This window comes from Balaenoptera musculus, chromosome 5, assembly GCF_009873245.2.
Source record: "Balaenoptera musculus isolate JJ_BM4_2016_0621 chromosome 5, mBalMus1.pri.v3, whole genome shotgun sequence".
Taxonomy (NCBI): Eukaryota; Metazoa; Chordata; class Mammalia; order Artiodactyla; family Balaenopteridae; genus Balaenoptera; species Balaenoptera musculus.
In genome coordinates this window covers 44,866,571-44,885,554 of record NC_045789.1, presented here as the reverse complement: position 1 = coordinate 44,885,554, position 18,984 = coordinate 44,866,571, and the positions used below count along the sequence as shown (strand labels likewise).

General features: G+C 35.3%; 1 protein-coding gene across 1 annotated transcript in view; it reads right to left on the bottom strand.

The window, feature by feature from the left end:
* ANTXR2 (ANTXR cell adhesion molecule 2) overlaps positions 1-18,984 on the bottom strand; it is a 161,951-nt gene that overhangs the window by 67,840 nt on the left and 75,127 nt on the right. Inside the window, exons 13-14 of the mRNA XM_036853450.1 lie at positions 969-1,013; positions 36-128 (exon numbers count right to left, since the gene is read on the bottom strand). Coding sequence (XP_036709345.1) covers positions 36-128; positions 969-1,013 — 138 coding nt within the window. The remainder of the gene's footprint in view (positions 1-35; positions 129-968; positions 1,014-18,984) is intronic.

Genomic DNA, 18,984 nt, shown 5'->3' with positions numbered 1-18,984 from the left:
GATTAACAGCTTCTAATTTTTTTTAAGATACCAACCTCCATTCTTTTAATTCCTCCAACCCCTCGACCACCATAATAAGAAGCATCCACGGTTGGCCATTTCTTGGTAGGCAGAGGTTCTTCTTCCTCCTATGTGGATACAAGTTTTTAAAACTGAGTTTAATTAATTTCTTAAAATATTGCTTAGTCAGAACCAGCTCACATTTAAATATTTTTCTGAATAATGACACTGATATGGAAGAAATATAGTAAAAATTACATATAGCACATGTGGATATACTTATGCCTATGTGCATAAATTTCAAGTGAGGTTCTACAGAATATGAGGACTCCTTCCATTCCACAATTTGAGGAATCTACCTTATTTCACTAGGCTACCAGAAGTTGCTCCTTAACTATGAGCATCATTTGGTTTTTCCAGATTTATTCATCACTTCATAGTTAAGAAGATAAAACATTAAAATTAGGACCGCATTTCAATGATCATTTAAAGCCTCAATGTATGTGTAAATTTAAACTCTACGAAATTTGTACTGAAAAGATAGGTAGTTGAGAAGCTTTGAAAATGCACAACACCATATTTTCTGTTGTTAACACAATTTTGGCTAACAGAGTAATGTAAAAGTAATAATCATTTTGAAGAAGTAATAATATCCTTAAACTGCCAGCTTGGATCTTCCAACTTTTTGTAAATAAGACAAGTGACAGCAGAACTATTGATATATTGCTATAAAAAGTAAATTAAATCTCTATGTACTATTGATCCTGATGGCTAGTCCATGTTTATCAATGTGTGAAGGTCCCGTTCCTCTAGTACATGAAAGAAATCATGAGAAGACAAAATATAATTGATTTTCATAATTTCAAAAGTCAATACATAGGTATCACAGTTATCTAATAACAATGTAATTGATCAAATTAGGGATAATATCTAAATACACCCACATCACTTATTAGGCACTCATTTACCTCTTTTGGTGCAGAGGGTGGTGGTGGAGGAGGATCCTTGATAACCTGTACCAAAAAAAAAAAAAAACCAAAAAAACAATCAAATGCAGAAACTTCAGTGGCACAGGGAGGAGACAGAAAGGATGTATAAAAATAATTAGATTAGTAAAATACTGTGGTGGCACCAAAGATGTCCCAGATGAACCTAGCCTCCCAAAACATATGCCCCCCCTTTGAATCTGGGCTTGTTTGTAACTAGCTTTGGACTAACTAGCAGCTACTAGGTGTTTTTTGACTAACTATCTAGCTAACTAGCACATTCATTCATTTTATCTTTATGATATAGATATAGCTTCAGTTTTTAGGTAAATAACAAGAGCAAAAATTGTCAAATACCTTGCACTAAGTGGCTCTTCTAATGCAAACATTTTTCACTAGATTACATTATTACTGATTACTACTACTAATTACAGATTACTACTCAAATGGAGTAGGAATTTACTAAGTCTTCCTGCTATGATTCACTGACTTTTTCACAAATTGACAATACAAAGTTAGCTTGCTTTGGATGTGATAATAGAGAAATTAACATACTCTCTTTCCCCACCTTTTAACCTAGAAACAAATCAACCTCTTAGCCAAGAGTCCTTTCCTGTGAATCGTTACTGAATATATTATTCCATGAAATTTGATGTGGTTAATTCTTTATGTGAGAGGAATACAGACTGACATCAAATTTAAATGACCTTTACTGGTACTGGGGTATCTGGACTTTCATACCATCATGATAGAAAATTACTGACCAAGTGCCAGTAGTGTCTGATAATTCAAGTACACATCCAAGTCTCTATACTAAGAAGAAAAACTGTTTGAAAATATAACTGCTTCACTTCATCTAAGGTCAAATGTTTCAATTATGTTATTAAATTTTTAAAATTTTAAAACAATAGTAGCTCTGAAAATGAATATCATCAAAGAATTATTACTACTGTTCAGGTATATTCCTATTATCATGAATATGTTTTTTAAAGACTGCATATATTTTAAAGATATATACTGAAACATTTCTAGATTAAATGATATAATTCTGATATTTCATCAAAATAATTTGGGGTGGGGAAGTAAAGAGGTTATATATGAAATAAATTCAGCCATAAATTGAGAATCATTGAAACTAAGTAGACATGGGAGATTCATTATTTCACTTTGTCTCTTTGTGTATGTTTGAATTTTCCATAATGAAAGTTCTTTTTGTTGTTACTGATAATGTTTAGAGAATTGACTCATAATTTTCTTCATATATATTACTTTTATCATCAAATTTTAGTTTAGATCTAAATCTCAGGAAAAAAATGCAAACAGTAACTACAATTACATAGATATAACTGGACAGTAATTTAATCTGAATGAATCTTGAACTAACTCATTGTAGCATTCAAATTTTTGAATGCTACAAGAAATGCTGTTATTTCTATTTAACCCTTCTGTTTAATTCAATTTTGTCTTATCAATAAACATAAAATCCCAGTTCTTTTTACTGATATTGAAGGATAGAAATCTGTGAAGTTTTACATTTAGCCCAGAAACAAATGCCAGGAGAGGATAAAGATTTAAAATAATACTGTGGTAAAATAAAATAAAGGTTATCAAGCTACAGGTGCATTTCCTTTATAAAAAGGAAGCACTCATATTATCAACCTGCACATCCAAAATCAATCAATGAAAACCAGATCTATCAATATTTCACAGTCAACAAGGTCAAAACCAACCTAATAAGCTTCATTTAAGAGCCAACTCTTCTTCCTTGTTTCTTTCAAGTAAATCACTCTTTCCTTAAAGTTGCAGTCTTAAAATTTTCTCATAATCTATAATTTATTCTCACTTCTAAATGACTTCACCAAATCATTTACCATGTTCAAAAGATTCTTTGAAATATTCTTCTCTCTCTCTCTCTCCCTCTCCCTCTTCTATCTTTTCCTCTTTTCTTCCCCCCACCATGAATTCCCCCAATCCTCTCAAAGCAGATCAGATTACCTTAATACGTACAGATGCCTATTTGTTCTCCCCTAGCATTGGTCACAATTGATAATTTTATCTAATTCCAAAACACTGTAACTTCTAAGAGGATGGATTTTATGTCTGCTTTGTTCCTCACTGTATTCCCAGTACTTAGTAGAGTGTCTAGCACAAAGGAAGGAAAGAAGGGAAGTTAGGAAGAGAGAAAAAGGAAGAAAGTGGGAAAGAGAAAAAAAAAGATAGAGGAAGGGATAAAGGGAGAGGAGGAGGAAGGAAGGAAGATCACGGGAAGAAGGAAGGATTCTTTGCATTCCATTCCTACTATCACTACCTAAAATCATGAACTCAAGATCTCTGGACCTTAAAAATATCTAGTACAATATTTTTCAACTTCTCCAATACACATCCAACCAAAACTTCATTATTCTGAAAAATTCCCAGCTAGCTGTTGTCCAACTATGTTTGAATTCCTTCAATAAAGAGAAATTCACAACTTCACAAAGCAATTTATTCCTTTGGCAAGGAACTCACATCATTTGAAAAATTTTCCCCCAAAAGAAGCCAAAGCCTTCTTCTCCGTAGTTTCCACCCTTTAGTCCTGATCCCAGAGTGTGGAAACACATGCATACACACAACTATTTTTAATTCCAGAAAAGAGCAGTTCCTATTTTTGAATACTTGGATAATAACCATATATCTATTGAACTTACACATCTGGAAGCTAAACATCACAACCATTTTTTGCATAACGGTCTGAGTTATTGGGTCATCTTGGTCAGTTTCTTCAGTATATATTCATTTGAACAATATCTCAAAGTGTGGTTTCCAGAACTGATAAATAGCATTTTAAGTGTGGCTGATCCATTATAATTAAATGCATGGTGCTCAGGCAAAACAGATGCACCCCAGCAATCCTCACTTTGATTCTATGCATTTTAACTAATAACATATTGATAACATTGATTGATAGTCTATAATTACCATAGCTTTATTTTGGCATCCATGTCTACATGTTTTTTTTTGTTTTTTTTTGTTTTTTGTCTACATGTTTTATTTGTAGCTAAATTAGACCTCTAGCTCGTTCCTCTATCTCTAACTCATCCTTCATTCTAACCTATGTAGCCAGGTCACTATTCTTCTAACAGAAGTTCAATTGATCGTTTCTCTAGTCAAAATGGATCAAAGGTTCCAGTGGCCACAACTGAACTCGAGGAATTACTGAATTTTGGGAAGAAGCTTACCACTCAGTTTTGCAAACTACCATAAAGTGCTCTCCAGAGTTCTCTCACTAGAAAAAGCCCAAGGTACATCCTTCATTCCACTAAGTCTGAGTATAATGTACCCGAACTCATTTTCATTTCCTTGTGAGGATTTCAAATTTACTCTGCTTATTACGTGTACATCTTGTACTGATATATAAACTTCTGAGGACTTAAACAGTATCCCCAGCCCTGTTCTATGTTATATCTCCTAAGAATTACTGAACATCCCCCTCCATAACACTGCCTTTTTCATGTCATATTTATCATGCTGATTATCCTGTATAGCATCAAGTTTTAGCATTAATATGGGTAAACTGAGTCTCAATTTAAAATCCTCATACGACCACTGGTGACAAACTCGCAGCACAATAATGAGAGGCATCTTTGCCTTCTTTATCAGAGACTCTTTATCTGTTATCATAAGCCACAACCTGGAAAATGCAAACTCCTTTTTCAGTACATCTACATGAGCCACCTCTTGAACTGTCATTGTTCAAATGCCTCAGCACGGTATAGTTCAACCCTAACACCCTATGTATAAACATCCCTGCACGTGTACCTCTAACTCCAGGCTGACTGAAGATCCCTTTGCTACCCCCCAAAAAATGACCATTTCCATATTAAGTCCCATCCAGCCGTTACAGAGTAGTCTACCAACTTTCTATTGCTTTACCTAGAAGCTTTAAAACTTCTAACAATATACGTGCTGCACAGTTGAACAATTCATGCTTCATCAGTTTGGGTTTATATGTTTATTTTGGAATTTTTCAATTACCCCTCAAAACTGTAGATTTCTTAGGGGCAATATCATTTCTCCCTCTTTGAAAATATCACAGCACTTAATAAAGTGCTCTGCAAACAACAGATACTAAAAATATGATTGAAAGTGAGCTGAAGAAACTAGCTGAGAATGTTTGCAAAGGCTCATAGCCAACCTCTAAATTTATAAGAAAAATACGGAGGGGAAAAAAAAAGATATAAATGATAACCAATAGAGAAAGATTTCCATGAAACTAAAATATTGCTAGTTCCAAAGAAAATGAAGTATCAAATTTCTCTTTCAACCAGTAAAGTCAGAGAGCTAATGAACTCAAAGACAGACGGGAAAATATAAGACCATGCTAAGTTTCTTCATTTGGGAAATAAATTTGATTCACTGTAGGTCCTTTCCAAAATGAAAATTCTAATAGAATGATAAAACAAAATACATATCACAATATTTCCACCAAGTCTTTCTCTTCTATGCCTTTACATAATTAAGTAGGCCATATGTTTACATACATTTGTATTCACCTTATTCCAGAAAAGAACTTTAGGGTTTGTTTTTCCAATAATGTGTAATTAATCTTAGGTAAGACTAAATGCATTGCTTATTATAAATTTAAATCAATTTTGAAATCCTGGCAAGTATATTTTCTACATTGTTAACAATGAAAACAAAACCCTTAATACTCTACATAAATCAAATTTTGACCTAGTAGATTAAGAGATACCACCACCACCACAACAAATAACAGCATTTTCAGAAACTGAAGCAGAGCAAAGGCTCATCTGTGTGCTGTTAATACTATTAACAATAATGACATTTATTGGTGCTGCCATATGCCACGCACTCTTATATTTTTCTCATTTTCATAGTAATCCTATGCAGTTACTATGCTTATTTTAAATACAAGGAGAGGGAGGCCTGAATTCAGTAACTTGTCCAAGGATACACAAAGAGAAAACATTAGAATTAGTATTTAAACTGGTCCATCTTCCTTGAAACTCTGGGTTCAACTTCCTCTGCCACATGACATCCTTTTAAAATAAGGTTTGGATTGCAAAGGGAAAGGGTGCAGGAGAAAAGGCTTAAGATGTGTTGAGAGTTTATTACTTGCTGGGATGCATGCATGGATGGATGGTTAGATAGATGGATGGATGGATAGATAGATAGATAGATGGATAGATGGATATAGACAGATATAGATCAATATTTATGGTAACTGTGTGAGATAGATGTTATCTTCCCCATTTTATAAGGACATAACATATTCATTCATATGCCCACCATCATTGCCCTAGAAATGTTGGAAGAGGAAATAAGTTTTGTGTGTGTGTGTGATGTTTCAAAATGCTCCCTCTCTCCGTTCTACCACACAGCTTCATAAGTAACAAAGGAGAGTGAAAATAATCTGAAGCCATTCAGCCCCAAAGCCAAAAATGGCAAAAGTCTGTGTCCACTGATATTTCTACATTTCAGTAAAATTAGTGCAGGAGAAAAGGAAACCTGACTGTTGGTCCAAATACATTAAAAATAACAGTCATGAGAATCCCATTCTTGTATTAAATAGTGCAAGAATACATTCATCTTTGAAAAGGATGTATTCATAAGCACCATATTTTATGAGAATTTGCAGATTTTAAAAGGCATAATATTGCCTAGTTGCCAGGATTTTTTCCACTTAGCATCCTTCAGCTCGGTATTGAAGATTTTGGAAAACACTTTCACCACTTTGTGAACCATATGCAGACTTTGATTCTTCTCCAAGTTTTTTTTTTCATTTGTTATTATCATCATCAGGGAGGATTACGTCTCATCTACTTAGCTGTTAGAATGAAGATTTCAGTTTGGAGGAGAGCCGATTTCTTAAAGAAAAAAAAAATTAGCTGCTTCAGGCAACAGTCCTTTTGATCTGCTCATTAACACTTTTCAAATGTTCGAGTGATGTGGGCATTCTTTGAGCTAGAAAATGTCAGTACAGGAGCCTGCAGCCAGCTTGATGCAATCATATGTTCCAATATTCAGAAAAGAGTGAAAAGAACTGTCAACAGTGAACTGCCTTGGATTAAAAAAAAAAAAAAGATACTGTATAACGACTGTAGATCAAGTAGTATTTCAGAACCGATTCTTGCCAGTGACAGAAACAAATGCCCAATTTATCAGCAATGTCATCTAAGTGCCTAAGAGCCCACAGACTTAGACAAATCATTCTTAGTGTTTACAAAAACTTGTTTAAAATACATGTGGGATTTCCTTTCATTCTTCCCTTTCTTTTTGATAAAATCAGAGAACAAGTGTAGCGCCTTTCCTCTCATGAATACGAAGTTCTCTGACATAAGTATTTGGGAAGCCCTTTTCTGAATCCCGCAAAGTTAGGTGCTTTCAACATCCAGACCAAGATATAGTCGAGGTTCTCTCACCTCCCTTTCCTTTCCTCCTTGACAGACTCATCAATGTTCAAAGAGTCTGCTTTGAACAAATAAATAGCTACTTGGAAGTCTGGACAATAAATATAATTTTAAAGGCCAAATGAGGACTAGGAAGAAAAATGTGAGAGTATATACTCCCAGAGTTAAGTAAAGGTCCTGCTGTCAAAGCAAATAAACTAAGACCAGGAAGTGTTTGATACCGTGTTTTGTAAATGATGCTCTGTTGGAAAACATCACCATGGAAGCAATAAGTACTAACATCACACTATTTCAACGAGGCAACCAAACATAAATCATTTTAATTAATGGTGCAAGGAAGGCATATTAAAAATTTAAATTACTTCTGTTTTATTGTGCATTCTAAAAAAAAAATCAGGCTGCTCTCAAAGTAACTCAATAAAGGCATCAAGAGCCCTCCTCAACAATAAAAAACAAGTGCAATGTAGAAGCATTATTACTATTTAGAAAGAACAGCACAGCTGTTGCTGGCTAAGAAAATGACTCCATAGAGCTCCAGTGAGATATATCCTCATCACGAAAGCTCAACTTACTTATAAGCAAATTGGGCTTTAAAAAGATAACTTTTTTAAATGTTTTTTTAAAAATTAAGATTTATGAGATCTTTCTGTAATGTCTTAAATGCACTAAGGAAAAATGAGCTTGCAATTTTCCCTTGCGGATGGAGAACTTTGGCCAAGGACACTAGATCAAAGTGAACATTTATCATTTCCAGCATATTCAGATATTTATTTGCAGCTGGATAACACACTCTAATTGACAACACTCCAGAAAGCCTTTGTTTGCCACCTCATTAGCCTTACATCTGTAATTCTGGAGAATGTCTGGTTACTCCAAATGATGCAACCATAGGACTGTCAGTTCTGCCATCCTGATAGTAAAACAGATCTGCCATAAACTCAACATACATTCTAAGCTAACAATGATGAAAAGAGTTGTATTTTCTGATATCTCACTCATGATTCAGTACATGATTTTTTTAACCTCTCCTACCCCCTTTTTTAATTTAAGGGAAAAGGAAGGATGCTGCTGATGTTTGTTATAGAAAAGTGGTTGTAAAGGATGGATGTGAGGATACTCAATGAGCAGGATACAGACTCGTAAACAGATGGTGAGAAATAACTTCACACAAAAATGACAACTTTCCCCCTTATGGAATACTTTGCAAACTCAACATACTCTGTAATTCACTAATGGTACCACCTAAAATTCCAGCTTTGCATAAGGGTTCTGTTATTATTATTATATTATTATCACCAGATAAAGTTCTCCAAATATCATTGGTTTAGATCCTATTTGTCATGGAAAACCTAGGTACACAGAGGACACAATTCTGCAACATTTTAAATGATATCATCTCTCTCCTTTATCCTTGAAAATACTCATTAAAATGAACTGAAAGATTGAAAATTTTAAAATAGTCTCATATTAAAAGCATCGTTGGTGGCCAGATATTCTATTGCAGGGGGTTTTCTCTAACCTTTTTTATTCTATGTCCCTCTTTGGCAATCTGGTGAACCTATGAACCTCTTCCCAGAATAAATAAGCTAAATTAAAATACACAGGATTAAAAGGAATCCAATTGTATTGAAATATAACTGTAAAAATCTATTTTTAAAAACAAGAAACCAAATCTGTGATACAGAAATACTATGTGCTTTATTAATTCATTAAATTATGAAATATAATAGTAGGTCTAGGAACTATTATAATTTTTTGAAGTATAATTGACTTACAGTAGTATATTAGTTTCAGGTGTACAGCACAGTGATTCAATATTTTTATACCATACACACTTATAACAATATTATAGACTATTTTATCTGTGCTGTACATTACATCCCCATGAATAATTTATTTTATAACTTGTAGTTTGAACCTCTTAATCCCCTTCCCCTATTTCACACATCACCCCCGCTCTCCCCTCTGGCAACCACTAGTTTGTTCTCTGTATCTATGTCTGTTTCTGTTTTGCTATAGTTGTTCCTTTGTTTTTAGGTTGCACATATAAGTGAAAACATACGGTATTTGTCTTCGTCTGTCATAATCTTGAAGTAGTGATATGTATCTGAATATGAATGGGATTGTTCTGGCCTCTTACAGCAAATAACAAGCACCCTGAGAAAGCTGACCATGGAGCTTTGCTGTCAATAGGTTCTAATAACATATATACCTTGGATACTTCTGAAAATTAGAAACCTGTCTCTTCAACAAATCCCTGGTCACTCTGAAACAGTGAGTAAATTCTACTCAGTATATAAAGCATTGCATATTTACTTTACAGTTACCCAAAACAAAACAGAATGGTAATTCTAATTTTAAAGAATGCACATTGGTTTTAATTGCCGTGGAACCATCTACCATCTTAAAACCTCTTGTTGTGGAACCATCTCCCATCTTACAATCTCTTGTACTTCATAAACAGTTTTTGTAATGAGTTGATCTAGAAACATATTACATGTGAATTCCTCAAATCAAGAGCCCTGAGCAGTGATTCTCAACCCTGGCAATTATCAGAATCATTTAGGAAATCTATTAGTTTCTTAATGCAGCTATAACAAATTACCACCAACTTAGTGGTTTAAAACAACAGAAATTTATTTTCTTATAGTTCTGGATGCCAGGAGTCCAAACACAGTCTTACAAAGCTAAAATCAGGTGGTAGAAGAGCTGATTGTTTCTTCAGGAGCCAGAGGAGTATCTGCTCCTTGCCCCTCCCAGCTTCTGCTGACTGTCAGCATTCCCTGCCTAGAAGCTGCATCACTTCAGTCTCTGCCTCCATGGTCACTCTGCCTTTTCCCCTTCTGTGGTCTTATCTCCTCCGCCTCCCTCCTATAATGGCACTTGTGATGGCATTTAGAGCCATCTAGGTCATCCTAGATAATCTCCCTATTTCAAGATCCTTAATTTAATCATATCTGCAAAGTCCCTTTTGCCATGTAAGATAACATTCACGGTTTCCAGGAATTAAGACCTGGATATATTTAGGGATCATTATTGAGCCTATCAGAGGGGCTTTCCTAAACCATACTGATCCCTGGAGATGTCTCACCCAACCACCCTTTCCCCCCAGAGACAGGCACTACCAATGGCAATCTGACAGCTACTACTCTGACAGCCTTCCAGTTATTAGGAACAGAAAAAAACCTGAGAACCACTGCTTAAGATATAAGTAACACTGTCATCTCTGAGTCATTAATTAAATATCTGTGAACTTTTAATCTCTGAACAATGAATGGTTAAATTATTTCATAAGATATTTTTTAAAAATATGAAATGATTGAATGAAGAATGTGTGACAGACATTGGTGCCTCTGATCAGGGCTTATTTTCCAGTATTTCTATCTTTTTTTTTTTTAATATCTTTATTGGAGTATAATTGCTTTACAATGGTGTGTTAGTTTCTGCTTTATAACAAAGTGAATCAGTTATACATATACATATGTCCCCATATCTCTTCCCTCTTGCATCTCCCTCCAGTATTTCTATCTTGATAAGAGCTCCTGAGCATATGATTCCCGAGGAGGTGATTGCTGACATAATCTAAATGTGCCTGAAAACAGACATTTTAAGCTATTTAATCATGTTTTAGTTGAAAGATTCAATATTTGGCCCTAGCACTTAAAAGACAATCAAACCAAAGAAATTTGTAAAACACCAAGCTGAAATAAATACATTTCATTTCCCATGAAAAAGTAATATTACTGATAATGATAAAGCGCAAAATGATCCCTAATAATTTAATGCTGCTAAAAATTGTTAAGCTACAGAAATATAGATCAGTGGAACAGGATTGAAAGCCCAGAGATAAATCCAAGCACCTATGGTCAACTAATCTATGACAAAGGAGGCAAGGATATACAATGGAGAAAAGACAGTCTCTTCAATAAGTGGTGCTGGGAAAACTGGACAGCTACATGTAAAAGAATGAAATTAGAACACTCTCTAACACCATACACAAAAATAAACTCAAAATGGATTAAAGACCTAAATGTAAGGCCAGACACTATAAAACTCTTAGAGGAAAACATAGGAAGAACACTCTTTGACATAAATCACAGCAAGATCTTTTTTGATCCACCTCCTAGAGTAATGGAAATAAAAACAAAAATAAACAAATGGGACCTAATGAAAGTTCAAAGCTTTTGCACAGCAAAGGAAACCATAAACAAGACGAAAAGACAACCCTCAGAATAGGAGAAAATATGTGCAAACGAATCAACGGACAAAGGATTAACCTCCAAAATATATAAACAGCTCATGCAGCTCAATATTAGAAAAACAAATAACCCAATCCATAAATGGGTGGAAGACCTAAATAGACATTTCTCCAAAGAAGACATACAGATGGCCAAGTGGAACATGAAAAGCTGCTCAACATCACTAATCATTAGAGAAATGCAAATCAAAACTACAATGAGGTATCACCTCACACCAGTCAGCATGGCCATCATCAAAAAATCTACAAAAAAAAGAAAAAAAAAAGAAATGAAAGAGGAGACATCAATACAGATTCCACAGATATTAACATTATAATAAAAGAATACTATAAACAACTTTATGCCTACAAATTTGATAACCCAGATTAAATGGATCAATTCTTTGACAGATGCAATGTGCCAAAACTCACGCAGGAAGAAGTAGGTGATCTGAATAGGCTGATGTTAAAAAAAAATCTACAAACAACAAATGCTCTAGCGGGTGTGGACAAAAGGGAACCCTCTTGCACTGTTGGTGGGAATGTAAATTGATACAGCCGTTATGGAGAACAGTATGGAGGCTCCTTAAAAAACTAAAAGTAGAATTACCATATGACCCAGCAATCCCACTATTGGGCATATACCCAGAGAAAACCATAATTCAAAAAGACACATGCACCCCAATGTTCATTGCAGCACTATTTACAAAAGTCAGGTCATGGAAACAATCTGGATGTCCATTGACAGATGAATGGATGAAGAAGATGTGGTACATATATACAATGGGATATTACTCAGCCATAAAAGGGAACAAAATTGGGTTGTTTGTAAAGACGTGGATGGACTTAGAGACTGTCATACAGAGTGAAGTAAGTCAGAAAGAGAAAAACAAATATCGTATATTAATGCGTATATGTGAAATCTAGAAAAATGGTACAGATGAACCTGTTTGCAAGTCAAAATAGAGACACAGACATAGAGAACAAACATATGGACACCAAGGTGGGAAAGGTGGGGTGGGATGAATTGGGATATTGGGATTAACAGATATACACTAAGTAATATGTATAAAATAGATAACTAATGAGAACCTGCTGTATAGCACAGGGAACTCCACTTCGCTGTACAGTAGAAACTAACACAACATTGTAAAACAACTATACCCCAATTAAAAAAATTTTTTTAACTAACCACATGCTAATAACAACACTGCAGAAATATATTCTCTAAACATAATCAGATAAATATCCTGCAACTGTACCATAACACCTTTTGGTACACTCAAGAGCTTTATTTTCACAAGGTTATGGTCTCCTTTTCCCCTTCTTTTCACATCACCTCCTCATTTTTCTCTAGCTCACTTAGCTTCCTTGTTATACTCCAACTCTCTACATTCTGTTAGAGGTACTTGCTCAGGCCATATTTCTTTTTTAATACAAATTTTAAAGGTTACACTCCATTTAAAGTTATTACAAAATAATGGCTATAATCCTTATGTTGTATAATACATCCTTGTAGCCTATCTTACACCCAGTAGTTTGTACCTCCCACTCCCCAACCCCTATATTGCTCCTCTCTCCTCCCCACTGCCATATCTAAGGTGCACTATCTGTCACTGGCTTTGCATTTCAATTGCTGATGGAACTCAGATGGATAAGACTTAATCCCCACCAGGACCAGACCTCAGCACCACATACAGCAAGCAAAGCTTCTTTCAGGGGATTACAGTGATCAAATCTTTCCAGTGGCTTCTCCTCATCCCTAGGGTGAGTTCAAACTTCCTCAAAGACATAGGAGGTCCTCCTTAATGGGGTTCACGCCTGGATCCTAAACCATCTTTCACCACTCCCTTTCCCTGGCTCACTTGGCCTCAGCCTAGGACTTCCCAAAGCATGCCCAAATAACTTGTAATTCCACACACACTTCATGTGAAAAGTCCCTCATCAACTGCCAACATCTTATTCATTATTTAAAACTCAGTTTGGAGTCAGTAGCTCCATCCGGTTTCCCTGAAACAATCCCTCAACTTTGGCAAATCCCTCCTCCTTCGTGTTCTTTACACATGTTGCTATTGGGGTGCCCATAGCCCTCCATTCACACTTTGCCCACTATTCTGTGTTTCATATTAAAATGTGAGTTTCCATATCATATGATAGTCATTTCTGGACCCCCAGTTCCAAGCCAGGACTGGCACATATTAGATTGCTAAGGGCTGAATGCAGAATTTACCTCTACCTTCTCCCTGCTTTTTTTTTTTTTTAATTTTATTTTAATTATTTTTTTATATGGCAGGTTCTTATTAGTTGTGCATTTTATACATATTAGTGTATATATGTCAGTCTCAATCTCCCAATTCATCACACCATCACCACCGCATCTCTCCCCACCTTTCCACCCTTAGTGTCCATACGTTTGTTCTCTACATCTGTGTCTCTATTTCTGCCTTGCAAACTGGTTCATCTGTACTATTTTTCTAGATTCCACACATATGCATTAATATACAATATTTGTTTTTCTCTTTCTGACTTAACTTCACTCTGTATGACAGTCTCTACAAATGACCCAATTTTGTTCCTTTTTATGGTGGAGTAATGTTCCATTGTATATATGTACCAAATCTTCCTATCCATTTGTCTGTCGATGGGCATTTAGGCTGCTTCCATTACCTGGCTATTTTAAATAGTGCTGCAATGAACATTGGGGTGCATGTGTCTTTTTAAATTATGGTTTTCTCTGGGTATATGCCCAGTAGTGGGATTGCTGGGTCATACGGTAATTCTATTTTTAGTTTTTTAAGGAACCTCCATACTGTTCTCCATAATGGTGTATCAATTTACATTCCCACCAACAGTGCAAGAGGGTTCCCTTTTCTCCACACCCTCTCCAGCATTTGTTGTTTGTAGACTTTCTGATGAGGCCCATTCTAACTGGTGTGAGGTGATACCTCATTGTAGTTTTGATTTTCACTTCTCTAATAATTAGTGATGTTGAGCAGCTTTGCATATGCCTCTTGGCCATCTGTATGTATTCTTTAGAGAGATGTCTATTTAGGTCTTCTGCCAATTTTTTAATTGGGTTGTTTTCTTTTTTTAATATTGAGCTGTATGAGCTGTTTGTATATTTTGGAGATTAATCCTTTGTCCATTGAGTTGTTTGCAAATATTTCCTCCCCTTCTGAGGGTTGTCTTTTCATCTTGGTTATAGTTTCCTTTGCTGTGCAGAAGCTTTGAAGTTTCATTAGGTCCCATTTGTTTATTTTTTATTTTATTTCCATTACTCTAGGAGGTGGATCAAAAAAGATCTTGCTGTGATTTATGTCAAAGAGTGTTCTTCCTGTGTTTTCCTCTAAGAGTTTTATAGTGTCTGGTCTTACATTTAGGTCTTTAATCCATATTGAGTTTATTTTTGTGTACGGTGATAAGGAGTGTTCTAATTTCATTCTTTTATATGAGGCTTTCCAGTTTTCCCAGCACAACTTATTGAAGAGACTGTCTTTTCTCCAATGTATATCCTTGCCTCCTTTGTCATAGATTAGTTGACCATAGGTGCGTGGGTTTATCTCTGGGCTTTCTATCCTGTTCCATTGATCTATATTTCTGTTTTTGTGCCAGTATCATACTGTCTTGATTACTGTAGCTTTGTAATATAGTCTGAAGTCAGGGAGTCTGATTCCTCCAGCTCCATTTTTCACCCTCAAAATTGCTTTGGCTATTCGGGGTCTTTTGTGTCTCCGTACACATTTTAAGATTTTTTGTTCTGGTTCTGCAAAAAAAAATGCCATTGGCAATTTGATACGGATTGCATTGAATCTGTAGATTACTTTGGGTAGAATAGTCATTTTCACAATATTGATTCTTCCAATCCAAGAATATGGTATATCTCTCCATCTGTTTGCATCATTTTGATTTCTTTCAACAGTGTCTTATAGTTTTCTGAGCACAGGTCTGTTACCTCCTTAGGTAGGTTTATTCCTAGGTATTTTATTCTTTTTGTTGCAATGGTGACTGGGATTGTTTCCTTAATTTCTCTTTCTGATCTTTCATTGTTAATGTATAGGAATGCAAGAGATTTCTGTGCATTAATTTTGTCTCCTGCAACTTTACCAAATTCATTGATTAGCTCTAGTAGCTTTCTGGTGGCATCTTTAGGATTATCTATGTATAGTATCATGTCATCGGCAATCAGTGACAGTTTTAGTTCTTTTCCAATTTGTATTCCTTTTATTTCTGTTTCTTCTCTGATTGCCGTCACCAGGACTTCCAAAACTATGTTGAATACTAGTGGCGAGAGTGGACATCCTTATCTTGGTCCTGATCTTAGAGGAAATACTTTCAGTGATCTTAGAGGAAATGCTCTCAAACCATTGAGAATGAAGTTTGCTGTGGGTTTGCCGTATATGGTCTTTATTATGTTGAGCTAGGTTCCCTCTATGCCCACTTTCTGGAGAGTTTTTATCATAAATGGGTGTTGAATTTTGTCAAAAGCTTTTTCAGCATCTACTGAGATGATCATATGTTTTTCATTCTTCAATTTGTTAATATGGTGTATCACACTGATTGATTTGGGTATATTGAAGAATCCTTGCATCCCTAGGATAAATCCCACTTGATCATGGTGTATGACCCTTTTAATGTGCTGTTGGATTCTGTTTGCTAGTATTTTGTTGAGGATTTTTGCATCTATATTCATCAGTGAAATTGGTCTGTAATTTTCTTTTTTTGTAATATCTTTGTCTGATTTTGGAATCAGGGTGATGGTAGCCTTGTAGAATGAGTTTGGGAGTGCTCCTTCCTCTGCAATTTTTTGTAAGAGTTTGAGAAGGATGGTTATTAGCTCTTCTCTAAATGTTTGATAGAATTCACCTGTGAAGCCATCTGGTCCTGGACTTTTGTTTGTTGGAAGATTTTTAATAACAGTTTCAATTTCATAACTTGTGATTGGTCTGTTCCTATTTTCTATTTCTTCCTGGTTCAGTCTTGGAAGTTTATACCTTTCTAATAATTTGTCCATTTCTTCCAGAAATGGACAATTGGCATTTTACTGGCATAGAGTTGTTTGTAGTAGTCTCTTAGGATGATTTGTATCTCTGCAGTGTCTGTTGTAACTTCTCCTTTTTCATTTCTAATTTTATTGATTTGAGTCCTCTCCCTCTTTTTCTTGATGAGTCCGGCTAAAGGTTTATCAATTTTGTTTATCTTCTCAAAGAACCAGCTTTTAGTTTTATTGATCTTTTCTATTGTTTTCTTTGTTTCTATTTCATTTATTTCTGCTCTGATCTTTCTGATTTCTTTCCTTCTACTAACTTTGGGTTTCATTTGTTCTTCTTTCTCTAGTTCCTTTTGGTGTAAGGTTATATTTTTTTGAGATTTTTCTTGTTTCTTGAGGTAGGATTGTATTGCTATAAACTTCCCTCATAGAACTGCTTTTGCTGCATCCCACAGGTTTTGGATCATCGTGTTTTCATTGTCATTTGTTTCTAGGTATTTTTTTATTTCCTCTTTGATTTCTTCAGTGATCTCTTGGTTATTTAGTAACGTACTGTTTAGCCTCCGTGTGTTTGTGTTTTTTACTTTGTGTTCCCTGTAATTGATTTCTAATCATATAGCATTGTGGTCGGAAATGACGCTTGATATGATTTTAATTTCCTTAAATTTACTGAGGCTTGATTTGTGACTCAAGATTTGATCTATCCTGGAGAATGTTCCATGAGCACTTGAGAAGAAAGTGTAATTTGCTGTTTTCGGATGGAATGTCCTATAAATATCAATTAAATCTATCTGTTCTATTGTGTCATTTAAAGCTTGTGTTTCCTTATTAATTTTCAGTCTGGATGATCTGTCCATCAGTGTAAGTGAGGTGATAAAGTCCCCCACTATTACTGTGTTTCTGTCGATTTCCTCTTTTATAGCTGTTAGCATTTGCCTTATGTATTGTGGTGCTCCTATGTTGGGTGCACATAGATGTATAATTGTTATATCTTCTTCTTGGATTGATCCATTGATCTTTACGTAGTATCCTTCCTTGTCTCTTTCTTTATTTTAAAGTCTAGTTTTTCTGATATGAGTATGGCTACTCCAGCTTTCTTTTGATTTCCATTTTCAGGGAATATCTTTTTCCATCCCCTCACTTTCAGTCTGTATGTGTCCCTAGGTCTCAAGTGGGTCTCTTGTAAACAGCATATATTTGAGTCTTGTTTTTGTATCCATTCAGCGAGCCTGTGTCTTTTGGTTGGAGCATTTAATTCATTCACATTTAAGGTAATTATTGATATGTATGTTCCTATTACCATTTTCTTAAGTTTTTTGGGTTTGTTTTTGTAGGTCCTTTTCTTCTCTTGTGTTTCCCACTTAGAGAAGTTCCTTTAGCATTTGTTGTAGAGCTGGTTTGGTGGTGCTGAATTCTCTTAGCTTTTGCTTGTCTGTAAAGCTTTTGATTTCTCCGTCAAATCTGAATGAGATCCTTGCAGGTTAGAGTAATCTTGGTTGTAGGTTCTTCCCTTTCATCACTTTAAATATATCATGGCACTCCCTTCTGGCTTGTAGAGTTACTGCTGAGAAATCAGCTGTTAACCTTATGGGAGTTCCCTTGTATGTTATTTGTTGTTTTTCCCTTGCTGCTTTCAATAATTTTTCTTTGTCTTTAATTTTTGCCAATTTGATTACTATGTGTCTTTGCGTATTTCTCCTTGGGTTTATCCTGTATGGGGCTCTCTGCACTTCCTGGACTTGGGTGGCTATTTCCTTTCCCATGTTAGGGAAGTTTTCGACTATAATCTCTTCAAATATTTTCTCAGATGCTTTCTTTCTCTCTTTTCCTTCTGGGATCCCTGTAATGTGAATGTTGGTGTGTTTAACGTTGTCCCAGAGGTTTCTTAGGCTGTCTTCATTTTTTTTTCATTCTTTTCTCTTCATTCTGTTCCGCAGCAGTGAATTCCACCCTTATGCCTTCCAGGTCACTTATCCGTTTTTCTGCCTCAGTTATTCTGCTATTGATTCCTTCTAGTGTATTTTTCATTTCAGTTATTGTATTATTCATCTGTTTGTTTGTTCTTTAATTCTTCTAGGTCTTTGTTAAACATTTCTTGCATCTTCTCCATCTTTGCCTCCATTCTTTTTCCGAGGTCCTGGATCATCTTCACTATCATTATTCTGAATTCTTTTTCTGGAAGGTTGCCTATCTCCACTTCATTTAGTTGTTTTTCTGGGGTTTTATCTTGTTCCTTCATCTGGTACATAGTCCTCTGCCTTTTCATCTTGTCTATCTTTCTGTGAATATGGTTTTCATTCCACAGGCTGCAGGATTGTAGTTCTTCTTGCTTCTGCTGTCTGCCCTCTGGTGGATGAGGCTATC